Source organism: Bactrocera dorsalis, chromosome 6, assembly GCF_023373825.1.
Source record: "Bactrocera dorsalis isolate Fly_Bdor chromosome 6, ASM2337382v1, whole genome shotgun sequence".
NCBI lineage: Eukaryota > Metazoa > Arthropoda > Insecta > Diptera > Tephritidae > Bactrocera > Bactrocera dorsalis.
This window is the reverse complement of record NC_064308.1, coordinates 14,086,081-14,108,183: the sequence shown is the minus strand read 5'-3', so window position 1 is coordinate 14,108,183 and position 22,103 is coordinate 14,086,081. Positions and strand designations below refer to the sequence as shown.

The 22,103-nt window shown below is 33.7% G+C and overlaps 1 protein-coding gene across 15 annotated transcripts in view; it reads right to left on the bottom strand.

Annotated features, from left to right (window-relative positions):
- LOC105225728 (inhibin beta chain) overlaps positions 1–21,758 on the bottom strand; it is a 39,476-nt gene extending 17,718 nt beyond the window's left edge. For 4 of the 15 annotated variants that reach the window (XR_007423113.1, XR_007423114.1, XR_007423115.1 and 1 more), the window contains exons 1-4: positions 15,409–18,741; positions 11,889–12,212; positions 11,271–11,717; positions 4,329–4,552 (exon numbers count right to left, since the gene is read on the bottom strand). Coding sequence is in view for 9 of the 15 variants with exons in the window: in XM_029550793.2 (XP_029406653.2) it covers positions 4,329–4,552; positions 11,271–11,717; positions 11,889–12,212; positions 15,409–18,607 (4,194 nt within the window). In the remaining 6 variants the exon portion in view is untranslated. Of the gene's footprint in view, positions 1–4,328; positions 4,553–11,270; positions 11,718–11,888; positions 12,213–15,408; positions 18,900–21,116 lie in introns of those variants that run through there. The other 11 variants (XR_007423116.1, XR_007423117.1, XM_049459546.1 and 8 more) reach the window with 10 other exon arrangements.
- Positions 21,759–22,103: the final 345 nt, after the last annotated feature.

The following is a 22,103-nucleotide window of genomic DNA, read 5'->3' as shown; positions in this document are numbered from 1 at the left end:
TTTCTATTATATGACTTTAGCTATTTTCTGTTCTTTTTAGTCAAAGAATGTGCTTTATTTTATTACAATATTGTATTTATATATGTACAATCTCTTGCGTAAATCGGATTACCGTCGAATTAAAAAGAGCGGTAACAATCAAGTGATTTTCGATGGTAACAAGCACACAGTCTGGAAGCTGACTGGCTGCACATATGTTGTTGTTTCAGATGAAAAAATAAATACATTTTGAGGTCCAATGGACGCAATTATTGTTTCTATGATCTTTGGAAATAGAGACATCAGTTGGAACGACAGTCGTGTGAGTGGTGTGGGGAACTATATTCTAATATGGTGGGGACGAACTGAAGTTTTTTAATATTAATATGAATACAAAAGCGTATAAAAACGTACCAAAAACTACTTTCCTCCACTTAAACATTTTTGTTTGAACTTTGCAGGAGAAAACCCCGACTCTCACTGCCTAGGTATATAAGTCTGACTAAAAGACAAAACTTCGCCTTAATGCAGTGAACCTGAACACACCTGACATCAATGTAATAAAGAAAATGTGGGGATGGTAGAATTTTCAAATCTGGTCGGTAGTATTCCACTAAAGAGGAGGAGGAAAAATATTTAAAACAAGAAGTGCTAAGTTCGTGTGTAACCGAACATTTTATATTCTTGCAACTTAAAAGAACCAAAGCTAGGGAAATACTTTATCGTGTAAAACGCCAACGTGAGGATCGAAATTCTAGCATTTTTATATATATCTATACTATATATAACTCCTATACTGACAGACACATACGTTTGTGAGAAAACGAAGACCCTTATATGTAGTATATGACAGATTACCCCAACTCACATTTTATACCACATTTTATCTATTTCCTTTAAAACCACGTAATGTTTACATGTCATGTACTCAAAAAACAATTATAATTAAAAAAATCAGCCGGATATTCTCCTATAATCCTGAGCCCTTAGTTATATGGGGGGTAAGCCAAGTTTTCGCTGAAATGTACTTATTTTAGGCACAAAGATACAATTTTATGAGTAAAACACGTTTCATTTCATTGAGATAAATCAGGTATTGTCCGATATGTGGTACAAAGTCACCCAAAAGTTCTATTATCTTAAATTAAGTATATGGGGCCTAAGGAAAGTATTAGTCCGATTCAACCCTCTCTTAACGTACAGACATACCATTATCAGAAAAATACTATCCCAGAATTTCAATTATATATCTCACTCATTGACTGATATTTTCGATCAAAAGTCGACTATAGATACTGGGGTCTAAATATTCGATACCTAGGGGTTTGATAATTTTTTTCTGGATTTAAACAAACTTTGGTCAAAAGGTGGCATACACCAAAGACGTTATTCGTCCTTTAATCCTGTTATTTTAATTGGTTTTTGATTTGTGCACTGTAAAGTAAAAGAATCAAGTGGAATTTAAAAGTGTGCTACATAAGAAGTAGGCGTGGTCATTATCTGATTTCGCTCATTTCGATCGAAATCGATCAATCAAGTACCAAGATATGAGATTTTACTGACAAATGGCCGCGACCACGCTCATCGTCAAACTTTTACCCCGACCCTTACAAAACCTTGTCATACCATCCCGGCGGAAAATGTTTACTTTTCTGGTGCATTTATTGATTTATCGCGCTTTTAGTAGTTTGTAACAGTACCGTTATATGGGGAGTGAGAGGGGTTATGCTCTGATTTTGTCCATTTTCACACTGTCGGTAGAAGTTCTTATAAGATTTGTACTCATCAAATGAAGTTGCTATAGCTTAAGTGGTTTAGGAGATATGTACATTAAACTTGTAAAGAACACCCACTTTTTCAAGAATTTTTACACTCAGGTGCCTCTTGTTACTGCGATCCTCTGTACCAAATTACAGCTTTATATTTTAATTTAGTGCTTAGTTATGTCATTTTATATGGCGATTTGTGGGCGTGGCAGTGGTCCGATTACGCCCATCTACGAACTCCATTTTTTACTTAAGTTACAGCTTGCACGAACGGACGGACAGACAGATAGTCGATCAGATTTCAACTTTTATCGTCATCGTGACCATATGCATATACTTATATAAACCTACATACATAGGTACATATATCTATTTCGCTTAGGTTTAGGTGATACGTACAGCCGCTGGTTGAACTAAACATAATACTCCGGTTTCAAGTGTATAAAAAGGCGAAAGGTGTATTTATTTATATTTAACATTGATTCGATAGTAATCTTTAATAAGCTTAGAATTTTCTTCTTTTTTGCTTCTTAGATTTAATAAAAATTAACTGAAACTATATAAACTTAACGATTGCTAACCTGATGAAACACAGTGTAAACACCGTAGAGCAAAAATGTGGAAAGAAAACGTAACAAAAATTTTAGGCTTACGCATTGCTTTTCGAAATTCAATGTAAATACATACATATACGTATAGCCATATATAAAAAAAAATCAAAACCAAAAATTCAAACTAAAAATTAAAAGGAAAAAAGTGTAACATATTCATTGTTACCATTTCGCACAATCCCGAAAATTTTAAAATTTGCATGCAATATTAGAACCTTGTTAATAAATCTTGCAATATTAAATAGTACTCTTCTTCCATATGCTACCACAATTCAGTAATCCTATCCACGAAATGAAAATTTATTTCATACGACTTTGTCAGTCATTTAACTCGTTGTATTTAAATAAGTTAAACACCGTGTATATTTTTGCAAAGATAAAGGGCGAGAAAAATCTAAAAATAAAAAACTTCTTTAAGGCGTATACACATTTTTGCGACAACGCAGAGTTTATTGGCGATGAGCTTCGAGCAAAGACAAAATGTCCCTGAGTTGCTCGTGCTTCCGCAACACGCTTTGTTTTCTTCTTTGTAACATTTTAGTGCTATCTAATTCGACATTACTCTTTGTTTTAAAATTAATTCTATGAGTGCTTTGAATTACGCTAAGTTTTACATAAATATTTAGTAAAGTATGTGAAGCTGATTGGCGGTATGTTGTTGTTAAATTTTAATTTTATCAAGCATATATTATACGTATGTATATTTTTTGTTATATGCAAACTTATATACAAATAAGCTTAATATGTTCCAAATATATCAGAAAATGGCATAGACAGTTTTGTTGTCTCCGAGCACTAGGAGAGTCAGGACAAATATTTTCCCGCGACGTGTTTCTGTGAGTGGCGCAAGTTGAAAACGCAGCGTTCGTTAGAGCAGAGGTACGTGATTAAATTCTGTGTGAAACTCAATAAATCTGCGAAAATGTGTGAAAGTGTCCCCCAATTTTTGAATAACGTAATCACAGGTGACGAGTCATTTATCTTTGAGTATGTTTGTTTCAGACAAAGAGGCATTCTTTCGAGAGGCACACGCTGGCGTCTTCTTGCCCAAAAAAGGGAAGAATGAGCATATCCAAAGTGAAAACGATGCTAATTATTTTTTTTTTTTGACATCAAAGGAATCGTTCACCTTGAATTTGTTCCCCCTGGACAAACCGTCAACGCCAAGTTTTACGTGGAGGTCATCAAAAGACTCAAACGAAAGGTCAATCGGTTCCGAAAAAGCATCGCAGGCGGTTGAATGTTACACCACGACAACACCCCGGCTTACACCGCCATTCTTGTGAACGGCTACTTCAGCAAGACCGGCATCTTAACCCTTCCGCAGCCGCTCTACAGCCCAGACATGACCACCCCAAAAAATAAGCACCTTATAATATTAAATATTTTTTTTGTACCACTTGAATAAAATGTGCAAGATCTTGAGAATATGATATGAAGGGTAATGGAAGCAAAATTGCCCGACAGGCCGTAGAAACGGAAGAATCAACCAAAAGAGAAATCACCGATAATGAACAACAAAAGATTTTACATCTAAACTCAAACTAAGTATACAGTAATTTGAAGAGACGCCGATACGGGACCTAGTATTTTTAATTTACAGTAAGAAGTACAGAATTTACATTTTGATTGATTTAGTGTGTTCGACACTAGAATATTGAAAGTCATTATTTGTGGCAAATGGGGCCAGTTCGTAAACCAATCTCATCTATTTTCTCCACTAAACCAAAGCTTACCCAATATTATAGCCTCATTTTAAATTTTTAATTACGTCTTCCTTTTAAGTACGACTACATATCATAATTTATCTTTGCAAGTTTTTGGATTTTTTTGTTTTTAATTTTAAAGGTTAATCTGTAATTTTATATTAGTCCTGACGAAACTGGTAACTTCGTGAAGATATGGTATACTTTTTGAACTGAATTTATATATACATAGTTGACATACTTTAATTTACATCGATTTCTTTTACCTTCTTTGTTGTATTATTTTCCATTACTTGAAATATCCAAAGTTTGGGTTTCGTTTTATTGCCACCACATCCACGATTTTTTCTATCCGAATTATCGTTACACCCTGTTGTCAATTTATCAATCCGAATGTGAATTTCAGCTTTTCTAACAAAAAATTTTTCATTTGACATGTACTTTGTTTGTGGTGCGAACTCAACTAGTCGATGTTGTTTAATCATTTTTCCTGTAAGAATAGGCATACTTATGTTTAAGTATATTCTTAAGTTTTTTCTTTCTTAAAAGTGGATATTACTCTAGCATTAAAGTAATTATGAGCAGCTTCTTAATACAGGGAATAAGCATAGCAGTTTTTTAAGTATCTGTATCTTACCAATAAGTATCTTCTTATATATAACAAGTAAGGAAGGACTAAGTTCGAGTGCAACGTGCAACCGAACATTTAATTCTCTTGCAACTTGCAAGAATCAAAGGAAATACGTTAAAATACGCAAGTTGGAAAATTCTGATATTCGTTATATAAGGGCTAGGCCTTTTTTTGCTCAAATTTACCCATTTACGCACAAAGATACACTGTAAAGAGTAAAACACGCTCTCTTATTTTCATTGGGATAACTCACATATTGGCTTATATATTGTATGTAGTACAAAGTCACCCAGAAGTTCGAAATTTTTTGTATTAATTATATGGGGGCTTGGTCCGACTCAACTCATTTTTGATATACAGAAATATCATTATAAGAAACGTAGTATCCCTTAATGTCAGATCTATATATACATTAGGGTGGCGCTTAGTTGTATGGAGGAACAAAAAGTTTCTGGATTCTCGATCGCATCCCCTAGAAATATGCGAATAGCCCAAAAACTAGTATATACAAAGTTTTGGGTCAATAAAAAAGATTTAGAGGTTGCACAAGGAGCTTGAAATCCTGAAAAATTAAGAATTTTTGCCATTTTTATGTCTGAGACTTCCATATTTCAAAGCCACACTATCCCTTACTGGTTTTATATACCGTAATAAGATCTGCATTTTATTACCTTTCTAAAATTACCACAATCTTAAAAATCGGTCGATTGATGATAGAGTTACAGAAATACAAATATGAAAGTAAATTAAATGTGTTGCACGTGCATTCTCAAGCGTCGCATGCTCGTGATATACCGTTATAACGGTTCTAATGTCATTAAAATGTATATATCTGTATTGCTAAAAGCTAGTGTGCTAACGTAGTCGCAAAAGTGAGTACAGAGAAATCGTGGCGTGTAGACAATTTAATTTGCAAAATATTATAAAAAAGAGTGAATACAATTTTCGGTCGAAAATTTACTTAATTGGCTCTCAAATTCTTGATGCAAAACTACCATCAAATAAACAAGTGTTATCAGTTTTGTTTTCATAATCATAACATAGTGAAATTATCAATTCGTAAGAGTGCTAGATTGTCTATAAAAGAAGTGTCCATATTTTGGGAAAAAGCAAGAATTCCAATTAGAGATGAAAAACACTGCATTGACAAGTTGGAAAATATGCATAGAGAATGGTAAGCTATTGAAAAAAGAAAAATCGGTCTAGTGAAAAGCAAAAACAAGAAGTAAAGCAATTTAGTGAAATGTTAGATGATTTATTTGATATTACTCATGCTAATGCATTACAACTAATTAAAATTGACACCGACAAAAAGTTTTTGATAAATCAACGAAAGAAGGGGCGACCAGGATGTTTTGGTGTTGTTGATACCAAAACTGCCCAGAAAGAGAAAAGAAAGGCAGCGATTTTAGAAGAACAAATGAGAAGAAAGATACGAGTGGTAGACAATATGGAAAACGAAATTGAGGCAATTAACACAGAAGGTATGTATTTGAATGAAACTGTAATTTGAATGGGGTGACATTTATGTATTTGTAGCAGGAGAATTGTCTTCAGACAGTGATGATGTGCATACAAGTTTGGAAAGTGAGATGGAAGAAGATTCTCATCCATCATGCTCCACTTCCATCAAAAATCGAGGAACGAAGTACATCTTCACTGAAAGAGTCGTATCTGCCCTATGGAAAACTCCTTCCGGAAATAACAGGTCGAGAAAAGGTGGAACGACTTCCAGTTGTTGTTACTGACAGGAATGGCGAACACTTAATAGGGGCTCCAAAACTATATGCTGCAACGGGCTCAGAAATAGCTGATACACTGTACGAACTGATATTTGAATGGGACTTGAAGGATCATATTGTGGCCTGTTGTTTTGATACGACATCGACTAACACGGGCGTAATAAAAGGAGCTGCAAAGTTGTTAGAAAAAAAAACTTGAGCGAAAGCTTTTGTATCTACCTTGTCGGCATCATATATATGAAATATTGCTGAGAGGGGTTTTCGAGTGTTATTTTCCCGTAAATACAAGTAAAGACGTCCAATTGTTTCGCCGGTTTCAAGAGAATTGGGAAAATATTGATAAAAACAACTTTAAAGACTTGCTACAAAACAATGAATTAAAATTACGTGTGAATGATAACGTAGGTACTATTTTAAATTTTTGTAAGGAAGAGATGAAAAAGAAAATAGTTAGAGATGACTATAGGAAATTATTGGAATTGACGTCTATATGTCTAGGAGCAAGTAACGGCATAAAATTCGTGTACCAGGTCCCACTCATCATGCGCGGTGGATGTCTAAGGCATTATATTGCTTAAAGATCTATTTATTTCGTGAACAGTTCAAACTAACGGAATATGAAGAGAATTCGTTAGCAAGTATATGCGCACTTATTATAAGATTCTACGTTAATCTTTGGTTTAACTGCACCAATCCGTCTAAAGCACCTCTTCAAAACTTATCTTTTATTAAAGAAATTCACGATTATAGAAATGTTAATAAAAAAATCTCTGAAATTGCAATAAAAAAATTTTTTAAACACCTCTGGTACCTGTCTGAAGAATGTATTACATTGACGTTATTCGACGATGACGTTTCTTATGCCATGAAACAAAATATTGTGGAAAAAATTAAAAACATCGACAACTGCGACAAGGAAACGGAAAATTTAAAGAGGGTACACGTAAGATCCAGTGAAATCAATGAATTTATAAGAAAAGAACCACATGATTTTGTAACAGCAAATACAGTTGATTTTTTTGGACGGTTTGGGATTTCACCTCAATTTCTGCAGGTAGATCCACTTTATTGGAGGAATACAGAAACCTATCAAAAAGCTAAGGATATTGTTATAAATATAAAAGTGGTTAACGACACAGCAGAACGTGGAGTAAAACTTATGGAAGAGTATAACAGAATACTAACAAACGACGAACAAGAAAAACAACATTTTTTACAAGTTGTAACTGATTATAAAAAACAATTTGATTCACATAATAAATCATCTTTAATTAGATCATAAGAAATAATATTATAATTTTTATTATTACAAGTTAAATTACCTTTCGCACATAACAAATGAAGTAGGGTAGACTAAATTTAAGAAAATGTAAAAATTCGTAATTTTTCAGGATTTCAAGCTCCTTGCGCAACCTCTAAATCTTTTTTGATTGACCTAAAACTTTGTATATACTAGTTTTTTAGCTATTCTCATATTTCTAGGGGGTGCGATCGAGAATCGAAATACTTTGGAAAATAAGGACCACCCTAATATACATATGTATCACACATTGACCGACATTTATCTAAATATTCGGTACCTAGGGGCTCGAACACTTTTAATTTGATGTAAACTATTTTTGATCATAAGAACCCCGTTATATTAATTTCTTCTTGATTTGTGTATTGGACACTGAACGAATCAAGTGGAATTTAAAATTGTGCTAAATGGGAAGTAGGCGTGGTTGTTGTCCATTTTTACAATGTGACATATGAATATAAAAGGAATCCCACGTACCAAATTTTGTCGAAATTGTCCCGAGTCCCGAGATATGGGATTTCACCAAATAGTGGGCGGTACCACACCCATCGTCCAATTTCCACATCAGCTCCCATAAAGTTCTCTTATACCATTTCGGTGGTGGTTAAAATTTAATGTTCCAAGCGCATTTAGTAATTGATTGATCGCGCTTTTAGTAATTTGTAACAGTACCGTTATATGGGAGTGAAAGAGGTTATGCTCAGATTTTCTCCATTCTCACACTGTCGGTAGAAGTTCTTCTAAGATTTGTACTTATCAAATGAAGTTGTTATAGCTTAAGTGGTTTAGGAGATATGTACATTAAACTTGTAAAGAACACCCACTTTTTCAAAAATTTTTACCCTCAGATGCCTCTTGTTACTGCGATGCTCTGTACCAAATTACAGCTTTAATATTTTAATTTAATGCTTAGTTATTGCACTTTATGTGGCAAATTGTGGGCGTGGCAGTGGTCCGATTACGCCCACCCACGAACTCGAATCTATGAAATTTTTAGTCAAGTTACAGCTGACGGACGGACAGACAGACAGACAGACAGTCATCCTGATAATTTTTATATACATATATAACCTTATATCTATCTCGCTTAGTTTTAGGTGATACATTCAACCGATGGGTTAACAAAACTACGAGTATAATACTCTGTAGCAACTGGTTGCAAGAGTATAAAAATGAAACGTAATTTCGTTATGTACCCGCACGGAAAGATATGAAAATTTGCAAAGTTATATGTTTATTCCTGGAGAAGGTCCTAATGGAGACCTTTTCATGCAACCATTACATTGTTACACAATTTCTAACTCATAAATAGCTGAACCAGTTTGGGAGAAAATTGGTGAGGAGGTAGCTTAGAACTAGAGGACGAACATATGATACTTTTTACTCCTTTTATGTTAAAAGTCAGTACAATTCTAAAATAAAAAATTTACATTTTAAATCAGTTATGTTCAAAATTCATGTAAGAATAAAATGAATAAATTTTTTACTTATATATGATGTATACTATACAATATAGCATATATCTGCCATACAAACTGACCGTTCAAACTCAACATGTTGCATGAAAAACTTTTTAGTTGAAAAAAGTATCTTCGCGAAATTTAACATAAATAGTTATCTAAAAGATCGCTATAATCTTCGAAGAAATTACTTAGATCTGACTGTATCGTACATCTATCAAACAAACTGACCGATCAAACTCAAGTCTTTGCGTACTTCCCCATATTCGATCCCTACAAATGAAGAGAGTATAAAATCTTATGTTAAATTTGTTTTTATTAAGTATAAGTTTTATTAAGAACTTCCTTACTTCTTACTTTTGTCTTTGAGAATTACAACAGTAAAAAATGTTACACCCTAACCGAAGCCTTTCTTATTTGTTTTAAACATACAATAAATCCGATAAGGATATAACCCTTGCACTAATGTTTGCCTAATCTGCTGTTTGGGTGCTTGCAGATTGAACGCTCAAAACAGAGCAGAGCGTAAAGCTTATTTCTGTCAGCGCTGACCGTTTTTAGGTACCGCAGAGTGAATGCGAGATTCAGCGCGAATGGACCGCCACTCGTGGGGGTGGCACGGTTTCTGATCATGTTCGTAACAGTTTCTTTTAACCTCAAATGTTTTAATTCGAGTAACATTTTATTTAAAATATAAAAATTAATACCCATATTTAATACTGGGCGATAGATTAGGAAATTCCTGTTGTAGTATTCCCTTGAAAATATTAATTTCTTAATATTTTTCTACCACATTCATTGTAATCCCTGAACTAAACAACACGTGAGTCGGCGCTGAAAACGCTTCAAAAATGTTTTCTCGTATTGATCAGCTTCCACCATGTGCTACCTGTGTGACTTTATATAAAAATGTGAGCGCATAGTTTTAAAGCTCGCATTCGTCAGCTTGGCTCGGCTTTCAACGTCCACTCTGCAGACACCCGTAAGCTCACGCGGTAAAAGAGTTGAAGACAATATAATTTTACGCACTATATAGAAGAACGATAACATATTATATAAGCACACCCTAAAACTTTTGATAAACTAATAACATGGCTGGGTGCTGTTTAATGTTGTTATAATCATATGTCTGGTAAATATGGATTTGGCAGTTATTAAATATTAATTATTAAATAACCATCGAATGTTAGGAAATATTCCACAATTAAATGCATATACTTTTGTATTTCCCAACTAATTCAGCTCATTGACTTGTACAAACGGTTGAATTAAGACAAAAAATGCAAAAATAGGTAAATGTAATACATATAATTAGACACATAGGGTAGAGAAGCATTGCGCGTTCAGGTATATAACTTTCGTCAACAAATTGTCTGGCATCTTCGACATAGACTAAAATTTTACTTCGTCTTTAGCCTGCACACACATTAGCACCATATTAAACACCATTGATGGGCATACTCGTATATGTGATTAAGAGACTCTTTGCCACACCTTAACAACGGAAAATAAGCTAGACGACGTATAGGCATACAGCTTAGCTACGTGCTCAATGCAGGCAGGTATTCATGTAACCAAGTATGACACCAGCAGACAGCTATCAGACGGACGAGTAAACAATTCTTACATACATATGTAGATATCCAGACATGCTACAATACATATAACTTGTGGGTATACTTATGTAAGAGCATTGAAGAGCTCTTAGCTTTGGAATACTCTATAAAACACAGTTGAGATATAAAGTGCTTACATTTAAGACAAGTTAAGATAATCACATGGTGGAATAGTACGAATAAGCTCGTCTGCATTTGCATTTTTGCATATTTACACTGTATTTATGGGTATGCATACAAAGGACTACTTAATTGCCGTCAGTTACCATTATTCCTAAATACACATGTATGTAAATATTTCTATGTACAACTCTACAACAACACCTCAACATATGCGAACGGATTTGGATGTATTCTTGCTATATTTCATTAAATAACGCTACAATAAATTTATTTATTTATCCTATTTCTAACATAAAATTATTTATGAGACCTTGTGTTCTAATTTTTTATTCTTACCTTTCTCCGCAAATATGATGAGCTCTTGTGTGTCGCCTTGAAAATCGTCACGTTCGTATTTATTTTGATCTGCTGACAAAGGATATTTCCGATGCTGTAAACTATACCCATCTCTGTTTTCAGCATACGAATAAGCTTCATCAACATTATGAATACCATGGTTCACTTTGTAATTTAATTCGTCGGTCTCTGTTTCGAGTAAATCATCTTTATCATTGTAAATTATATCACTATATCCCGGTTCATCAACCCCTAGGAAGTTTTTATTGGGCTTTGGTTTACTAATATGCATAAGATATGTGAAATTATTCGTTATTTTGCTATCGTTTAATATCTTAGACTCGTCAAACCGGGCATGATGCAAATAATCTTTATAACTTACATTGAAAACTTTTTCGGCATCTAAACCTAGATTAAGAGAAATTCTATTTATTTTTTTGCCGCTGGCTAGAAGAAATTGTAAGGAAAGTTCTAATTACATGATACATAAGTGTATTATAATAATCACTCTATAATATATTATATATTATAAATATTTGATTTTTGCCCAATTTTTCTCAATTTTATCTTGATGTATATTTTTTTCTATTTAGATATTTTTGAACAGCTTTTTCTTACCAATCGTATTAGCGAATTCACCATTCTGGAAGCCTCGGCTGTTAAGTAAAAGATTTGTTATATCATTTGCTTTTGCAGAATTCGATCTTCGTGTTTCTTTTGTGCTATTTACTTCCGACATTAATTCCATCCGATGTGATCCATTTTCACTGAAATCGAAATCACTGACAACGCTGCGTATACCGTCTGCACGATATATGGTGTCCCATATAAATTGCTTTGGAAGAGGGTGAGATACGTTGGGTTTCTGTTTTAAACCAAGTTTAGTCAATATCTGTCTCTTAATTGACTCCAGACGAGCGTGATCGCTATGTGCACTATGTGCTGTGAATAAGTAAAAATAATTGATTTGTACAATATAACAAGTTAGGAAGATCGGGTGCAACTTGCAGGAATATGAGCATTAGACCAAGGTATACCCCAAAACTCAGCGCTAAATCACATAGTTTTTAAGAAAACTTTGTTCATTTAATTACATTAAAGTATATTTTGATAAACCTGAACGGTTTAGAGTCAGGTCGGGTTGATTGCATTAATTTGAATACTTCCTAAATATACATACTATATATTCAAGCAAGTTTATAAATTTATAACTCACATACTGAATGACATATTTGACATAAAACTTGTTAGAAAAACAAAAATGAACAAATGTGGTATATAGGAGGTGGGGATAAAATTAAGCCGATTTTATCTATTTTTACATTACCATATACTATTAACATATATCACATACTAATAAAATGCTTTCTCAGTTTCGTTAGGGCGTCTCACCAACCATCACCAATCTAAATGGAGCAAAACCATCTATTTTATGCATAAAGATAGTTATTCACGTTTTCTCATTTTCATTGAGATAACTCATCTATTGATCGATATATGGGGTATAAAGTTAGAAAGTCTTTATATTAGGTAAATGGAGGCTAAGGGTAGGGGTACCATATTCGTCTCAGTCAAAATAAGTCCCGTTGCGTATGTACACTCAAAAAAAAAAAAACAATAATAAAAAAAGTGAGCTGTCAGTAGACAGCTGGCAGATGTGAAACATCGAAATTATTTTATACAAGTAATAGGTTAAAAAGTACAGATTATGACAGGAACTAAATATGGTACTTAATGAAAGAATACAATATAATGAATTTTTTCCAGAAAATGATGACAGATAGTTTATTCAATAAACATTTATTTTCTTTATATACAAAATTTTATCTAAATATTTGTTTAAAATCACGTCAACTCAATTATTTTCATCAGTGACTTCCGTAATAGTTACATTCGAAGTAGCCTCTGACGGTATTACTGTGACAATTGGTCTATGATAACTGAAGTATGTTACAAAAGTATTAGACATCACATTATCAAGATATCTTATAAATACAGCATCTATTGTTGTTCCATATCTTGTAGTACATTCTCTCGGATTGTTGTTTATTTCCAACTGAAATTCTTCTTGGAGGAACGATATTAATGGCATATACCCGTATAGATATGATTGTCGCCGTGGTGATACAGGCCGTGGTTACGATCACGCAGTCTACATGTAGTAGTCTGTACGTAGTCTATATGTAGCAGAGAACGTAAAATAATAGAGAAGGTTCACGATTAGGGATGTTTCACTTTTGGGATATTTCCTGTTTTGGATGGGCGTGTTTCACCACACCACATAAAAATTTTTAGCGCGTTTCACAACATTTAACATCAGGGGACACGAAAATAGCAGAATTGAGAATTTTCAGTGTTAAATGAGAAAAGTTATGCTATTTCCGATGTTAAGGAATGTACGCTTACAGATTCGCATATTTACAATGCGCAAACGACTCTGCTTATAATTTATATACATACATATGTATGTATATTTTCTATATATTTTATAAAGCATACAAGCATGCACGTACATATTGAACTATTTCATGACGAATTCCTTAACATCTTTGGAAATATATACATAATAAAGTCATGCATGCATTATTACATAAATATTTAATTAATGTAGTTTAATATGTTATATATTTACATATTTATTTGCTGGGCTTTATAGTATGTTTGATCCATACCTCAAACTTTAAACGCGTATTTCTCAAAACACACCTTTCTAAACTGGCGGACATGATTCCGGTCGAACTACTCAACTTTTGCTTAATTTTTTTTGTAATGTTTATAAAACGCCTGGCTATCGTCCCTACTAGGTTCATAACTTTTTATAATTTATTGACAATGTTATGACAAAATTTATGTAAAAAGACGTGGGGACAACTTAAAAAAAAACCTTAATTAATTTTTTATTTATCAACATTTTTTCATGATTCTAGTAGGGGCGATAACCATTCAGAATAAATCGGGTTTTTGTGTTTCAGATGATCCAAACATGAGAAATCGTGTTCGCCATCTTATTCACCCAGCCATTTCTCCGACAGATGTTATCAAAAAATTCCGAAAAAAATTGCTTATACACTCCACGATATACCTCATGATATGTAAAAAAAGTTCTATTTTAGAATAAAAATGTCTATGAAAAAAATGCCAAAAAACAGACCAGATTATCCTACTGATCCCAAAAGTGAACAAAACTAGTATACTCTATAGGAACATGTTGCAATAAAAACAGGTGTACCCCAAGGAAACGTCCTGGGACCACTCTTATACATTTTGTTTACTAGTGATATGCCTGCGCCGCCAAACAGCACAATCGCCACATTTGCAGATGATACCTGCATAATTACTACCGGTAAAAATGTAATAGAGTCGTCGAACAGAATGCAGTCTTCAATCAACCTAATTGTAGAATGGACACAAAAATGGTATATTACTCTCAACGAGTTGAAGTCTATACATATAAACTTCACTAACAAAACGGATACGTATGTCCCCTTATATGTTTAGAATGAAGTAATCGAAATGATGCAAAGATTCCAAAATAAAGTTCTTCGAAAAATTGTAAATGCCCCGTGGTACGTACGGAACTCAGATCTACATCGTGATCTTCACATAAAAACGGTTCGGGAAGTCATTCGCGAAACGGCATTGAAACATGCCACAAGGCTGCAAAACCACGTAAACGCTGAAGCCCGACAGCTAGGTGAGGCCAGAAATAGCAGGCGCAGATTGAAAAGAACCACGTTCCATGACCTTCTAAGCAAATAGCAAATATTATAATATTTAGCTTTTAATACAAAGTTTAGTTTTGAAAAAGCTTCTTAATAGAGCTTTTGTTGTTTTACCTTATAAGTTATGAAAAATATTGCTTGTTAGTACACTTGTCACTAGTTGCAATTCGAATGAAATATAAATCTATATCTTGTTACGTTTCAATAAAAAACAAAAAAAAAAAAATGTTGCAAAAGTATAAATTATGCAAGCATTACTTAATTTGAATTAAAAAATTGCTTCATGAGTATTATGGCAAAAAAATTTGTTTACTCATTAAAAATTTGTTTACTCATTCTAATGTTATAAATATTTTATCCCTTATCCAGGTAAGGGATAATTCTAACACCATATAATTCCACTTAATATAACTCACCTTCTTCATCCAAGAAATTTGCCTCCACATTCGCCCCTGGTTCGAGCCTATTGAATCGTTTGCGATCGGTTATCATTATGGAATCGTTGTCGTAGGATCGTGTAAGCTTGCGTTTTGTTTTTGTGGCCATTATGGAAGCGCGTCTTCGCGGAGACAAACAATTGCCAATATGCATTACTTTGCCATTAAGACTGCTCTTTGCCCCTGGCTTCATTTTATACTTAGCGGTGTCGGCAATTGCGGCAATTGATCCCTTCTGTATAAATGACTTCGATCCTTTGAATATTTTTTTATAGTTGGGTGTCAATAAAAGTAAGTTCGACGTTATCCGTGGTGGTGGAATTTTATGTTGTTGTCGTGGGGAAAGTAGGACCGACGTTGGGAGCGGTTCAAGTGTTGTTTCTGCTGCATGTGTTGCTGTCTGTGGTTGCGATTGAGACTGAGGATTAGATTGTGAAGATTGACTACTACTCTGTATACCACAATTGACATATTTTGGACCTTCAAACCAGACCAGTCCAATAAAAAGCCAAACAAGATTCGGCCTGCTGCGGCTTCGGTTTAATCTTGTACTAGCTGTCGTTGTTAATGATGGCGAAGAAATCAGAGCAGGTGTTTGAGACGGACTTATTACATCCTTTCGGTTTCCATCGGTCAAGGCAATTTTGGTATTTGTAAAACGCATTGCGGCCAACATTGTTACAGTTGGTGCTTTTGATAATATCATGTGCACAGGGACATTTGTGGCAATAGCTTTGCACGCATTAAAATCCAATATATGCAAACGAGAATTGTTGATGCCACTTAATAACGTTTTTTTTTCATTGTTTATGTGTTGCTGCTGTAGTCGGACGGATTGATGTTGCTGCTGCTCTTGTTTATTCATGCGTCGACGACGACGTCGCCGTTTCCTCCGTCGGTGCCTCTTCCAATTATTGCAAAAAATTTTGCATAAATAATTCATTTTTAATTGCTGATCGTGTGCAATGTTGACCATTTGTTGTTGTTGTTGATCTCTTGTTACCTTAATTACGAGGGCAGTCGATCGGGGTATTGATATTTTAATCTGAAGCACTATAACTATGTGTCTACGTATGTAATCTTCTAACTTAATTAGTTCATTGTACACACATTTGCCTAAATATATAGCGGTAGATCGGATGGAATTGATAAAATCAATCTTTTTGTTTGATATTGTCACGGCACAAGTAACTTTTACCGAATTCATTGTGTTAACCAATGTGTTAGGCTTGGTGATGTGTGAACAACAGTTCTGCGTATTTTGAAACCAATAAATTCTATGACAGAAATACAATGCAGAAAGTGTGCTACTTATACAGTTCGCATTTGTCGGATATTGTGGTCGAAAAACATTCCGAAAGCACTTCAATTGTTGCAAAACTCTCTGCTCCTTAATTTTCTTTTCATTTCGCTGGATGTTAGGGCAGTACTTACGGAAGTCACGATTTGATTTATTACTTGAGCAGTTGCATGGATACATTACGGATTTTATAGAAATTTTTGAGTAACAACAATATTGATTTAAAGAATAATAACAAAGTAAATAATAGTAGCAATATATGCAGTGCGGAGACTTATGAGCATATTGCCTCCGATACCAGGGATAGCACCTATACCATTTGTTACAAAAACCACTCGAAACTCTTTCAGAGATACTATTGCGACGATAACAATAGAAACACCAACAACAACAGCAAAGGTCGAATTTAATTATAGCCTGTAAGCATTTTTTCCAATCGGTACTTTTATCTTGTATGCGCTGACATGTGAATGTTGCTGCCGAGCGAAATGGCACATTCCAATATGGTGATCCTTTTGTTAGTTTCATTGGCTTAATATGTTTACCAAAATTAGGCTTAGATTTACGCTTTGCACCTGATTGTAGTTCTTTAAATATTGAATTTGTGTGTATGACGGAAATATCACGACCATACTTCACTTTTTTCTGAAAACCGATAATAAAATTATTCATCTGTGTAGATAATATTCCCCAATCTTTAGATATTTTCAATAACTGCTCTTCAAAGAGTTTCAAGTAACAATTGTTTTGAGATTTTGCAAAATTATTGTCATAATTTTCATAGACAGTGTCATAGTCGTCAATCAATAGTAGAAGTATTGCAAAACTTCTCAGATTGTGACGCAGTGTATGGTCCTTGTTCTCGTTAGCGGCATATACAAATTTATTTTCTATTATCTTTCCGCCACAAACGAAATACTTATAATGGCAAGAAATATCAAGCTCTCTTAGTTGTTGAATTTCCCATATCAGATAAGTTATCTGTTTCGGAAGCAGTCGAATTTCCTTAGGCATTATAATACAATGCCTATGATCTGCTATAATTTGTGCATAAAATGAAAATGTAATAGGGTTTATTATAACAGCTTTTAGCAAATAATGGTGGCAGAACTTTCTACAGTTCTGTGCAATAATAGCTGTAGTTGCCATCATTGTTGGCACTGCATGAAAAATTATAAGTTTTTCTCCTGAGATATACAAACTGTCAGCAAGAGCTGGCACGCTAATCTCGGGTGACTGAGTGGTTACTCCGTGAATAAAAAGTGCAAATATTTCCCCAGTTATCACTGCAAAAATGGTTAAGTGCTTCTGATGAAGTATGAATACATGTTTTTGTTGTTGATCCGATCTTCTTTTAAATTTTATTGTGCTCAATTTCAAAACATCACAAACACAGTTAATGACAGCACGATGCCTCTGATGTAAATACTGGCGTAAATAAGGCGTTTTCGTGTAGTTTCGATGATAGAAACAGCAGAACAGCCTTCGCCAGCAAAGTGCAGTTTTCTTGCAAGCATAGCGAATAGTAATCGGAATAAACTCTATAAAAATGGCAGTTATCATATACAATGCTAATTCGAATATATCATCGCAGTAAATTTGGCATTCAACTCCAGCAATATCTCGTCTACTTTTTAATGTTAGTTCTTTTCGATTCCAATATTGTTTCACCCTCCTACTAAAATCATTGATTTTCCCATTGTTATATTCATACTTTTTACTGTCTTCGTTTTCTTTTAAGTTTTTGCTATTGTTGAGGCATGGAATATAATTAGTTGTATCATGAGTTTTGTTGTAATTTTCCACATTTCTGAGGATGTTATGAAAACTTCGACGAAGATGTTGATGGACGTAGAGAAAGAAATATACATTGTACATGGTAGCAAATGTACCTGTTTCTACAGCTGAAGTGATATATTGGTGGCTTATATTTCTTACGATGACTAATATTGGAACTCTTGATGATATTGTTTTCCATGGTCGATAGACGCTCGTGGCACTGGTTCCGTTCGTTAGGGTTTCTGCACTGATTAGTGGCAGAAGAAAAATAGCGAAATAAATCGACTTCAAACAGCAAACCATACAAAATTTAGTTACTTTTATTATTTGCATAACCACATTTGATTTGTATTCACTTATTCCGTGTTCATTGATTTCAGAACTTATTGGTTTTCTTTACATAAGTCGCCGCAAGTCTATATAAGGTGTACCACTACGGCGCAACTTCTTTAAAATAGATTCAAATTCTATTTCCCGAGTTTGAGTATTTATCTACAGAGAATGATAATTAGGAATAATGAATGGTATGACAGCGCAGTTTCTCTACATAGAACGTAGCAAGCACTTTGCCTTTAAGATTAACTAAAATCCGATCATTTTTAATCTTCACATCAAATTATTTTAGCCCATGGTAAAGTAATGAACGAAAAAATTAATTCCAAACTTAAGTTCCTTTACCCACATGCACTCCAAAACTGTGGGTTGATTTAACATGGACCATAAAAGGAATGGATTTGAGAATTTACTTAAAGATCAATCATTCTGTTAATTATATAGTCAATTAAAAATGGCAATAAGTAGTCTCACTCAGTCAAGTAATTATCATGGGATGTTCGCTTTTGGATAAAAATGCTCTAATTTCAATGTAAGCATGCATGTAAGTATGTATATTTTTTTCATTCAGTTGCCTCGACTTAATACTATGTCGGAGCAATATGTATGACTTTAATCGACTGCAACGTAGACAAAAATATATACATATATTTGGTGCCAATAGTTTTTCTACAACGGCAACGTTGCAAAAATGTTTACTATGCATATTCACAAAGGAACCAACACAACCCTTTCATGTAAATGTGGTTATCTATTTGCTCAATATGTCATTTGGGTTTGGGTATGCATGTGTTCCCCAGCAGGGGAGCGATATATTGAGTCAAAAATAAAATAATTTGTATGTAAAAATTTCGACTGAACCTGTGTGAGAAGTCTAGCTTTAAGTAGTTCTTTCACTACCTTCAGACTTCGACGTCTTATAAATAAGATATACATATGTATGTATATGTAATCTATATATATAGAGAACGCTGCTAAAAAGAACTTGTCCGCAAAGTCATTAAGAAAGTATACAAATTTTATAAATATTGGAAACATTCTTACGACATTCATATGAAATGCGAAATGTATTCGCTTATTACTTTCGTACGAACATAAATGGACATTTGCATAGTCGTGTTCGTAATACTAAGCATATACAATAGTTAGAACACTAAGTACGACTAGTTTCTGTGGCAAGACTGGGGATGATTCACCCTCTTTCTTGTATTTAAAGAAATACTATGGGTCATAAGACTCGATGATGTTCACTAGTTTACAGGAACAAATAAAATGAAGGAAATATACAAAGTAACCCAATCACAAATGGTAGTACTGACAATGGCGGCGATATCAACAACAAAGTAAACGTTTACCCGACAAACTACAATTGGTAAAAGGCGACACTGTGTCGCTTAAGTTGATAAAGCTTAATGTTTTGGCACCAATCGATGTATGCGAGTTTGTCAAAACCTACCAAAAATATAAATAATAAAAAGTTCTATTGAAATAATGTAAATTAATTGGACTTGAATATATTAATTTCTTTTGATATAAGTAAATAAATAGTATAACCAAAATATTTTTATATAGGGATTGAAGTCAAATTGTATCCATCTATTATTTAAAGTGGGATAAGTAATACGATTTAAAATCCGTAATACTATAAGTCATTTATTTCATTCAAAGAAATTGTTTTAATCAAAAGTTAAAATGAAGTGCATTTGTACTAATGATTGACATATAACCCCATATTTTATTAAATATAACATTTAACATTTGTACCACTAACTACAAAAGTAACAGCTGTATGCTTATTTTGGCTTGCATTTATTATTTCATTTTTAGTACATTATTCTGTATTTAAAAATCGCATCATTGTTTAAATTTAACGTGATATTTTAAAGGAATATTATTCTATATAATCTGTTTTTAATTTGTACATGTGTATGCATGTACATGCTTAGGAATTGTTGAGCACGTGTTGGTTATTTCCTTTGTCGTAGCACATTATACATATCAGAATATTTTTTTGTAAGCTTTTCCTATATTGCGGAAATACATTTTTTCAATATTCAAAGTTAGAAAACGTTTTATTTTGGTATCCAACATTTTGTTGAACAGGTATTCCAAAATATGGATTTTTCGAAAAATATAATATTAAGTGTTAGTTCCATAACCACTCTTAAAACGCAAGCAATCATTATTTGATTAATTATTTTGAACAAATTCAATATTTTGTCCAAAGCGAAAATGCGATTCGTCATTTCACACTGAAATTTCCCGTCAAGTTTACCCGATACTCGCACTTTGAAGTTTCCGTATTTCTTCCGCCTTCACGATGATTAAATGCAATTAAATAAAATTTAATATCTGTATATTGGAATGCAACGTATATCTACAATAATAAAAAATAACCGAAGTACTCTAAATGTGTGACGAAAACTAACGTGGTATTGTAGTTATGCTCGTGTGGCGTGTTGTGACCGTTATGTTTCATTTGATTTGACGAGCTTTGCCAAGCAGTCAAACCAATGGAACTGTGAAATATGGTGGTAGGAACAGCAAGCGCCAGAAAGGCTGCCAAGTTTACGAACACAGCGACATCAGTAAAAGATAAGCGGCTCAATAGCGTTTAATATAACGAACAACATAAATTGGTATTGCTGTAAAACATACTATTACCTCGCAACGTTTTGGAAATGAAACAAAATGTGTGAAACTAACAATATAACCAATCGGTAAGAAGACTCTCAAACACTGCAAACAAACATTCTGGTTTCAAACACCATAGCACACATATATTCTCGCATATAATAAGTAAGGAAAACTAGGTTTCGACAGAACCAAATGATAAATTATCATGTAACTACTAAGGCCTTAAAGAGTGGACAAGGTAGGTATATCAAAGTGTTCACTTAATTTTTTATACACACTCAACATATTGCTACGGATTATATTAGTTTGGTTCACTTTAAAATACCTCCCAAGACCTAAAACTTATCGAGATAGAGTAATTATGAACATAACCCTAAGTGGTTTAATTTATAAACCTAAAAATATTCTTGTAGAACCCCCGAGGTGACCTAGTGACAGATGCCTGAAGCAAACTAAAATTATGGAGGGATTACTTCTCCAGCATGCTGCATTTTAGTAAAAATAATTTAAATGTTCTCTGCTCAATCCACAAAAAGGCAGACCCCACAATTTCCGCCAACTACCGTTAGATAAGCCCCCTCAACATCGCCTTAAGGTTCTATCGAGCGTATTGTATTAAAGCCTA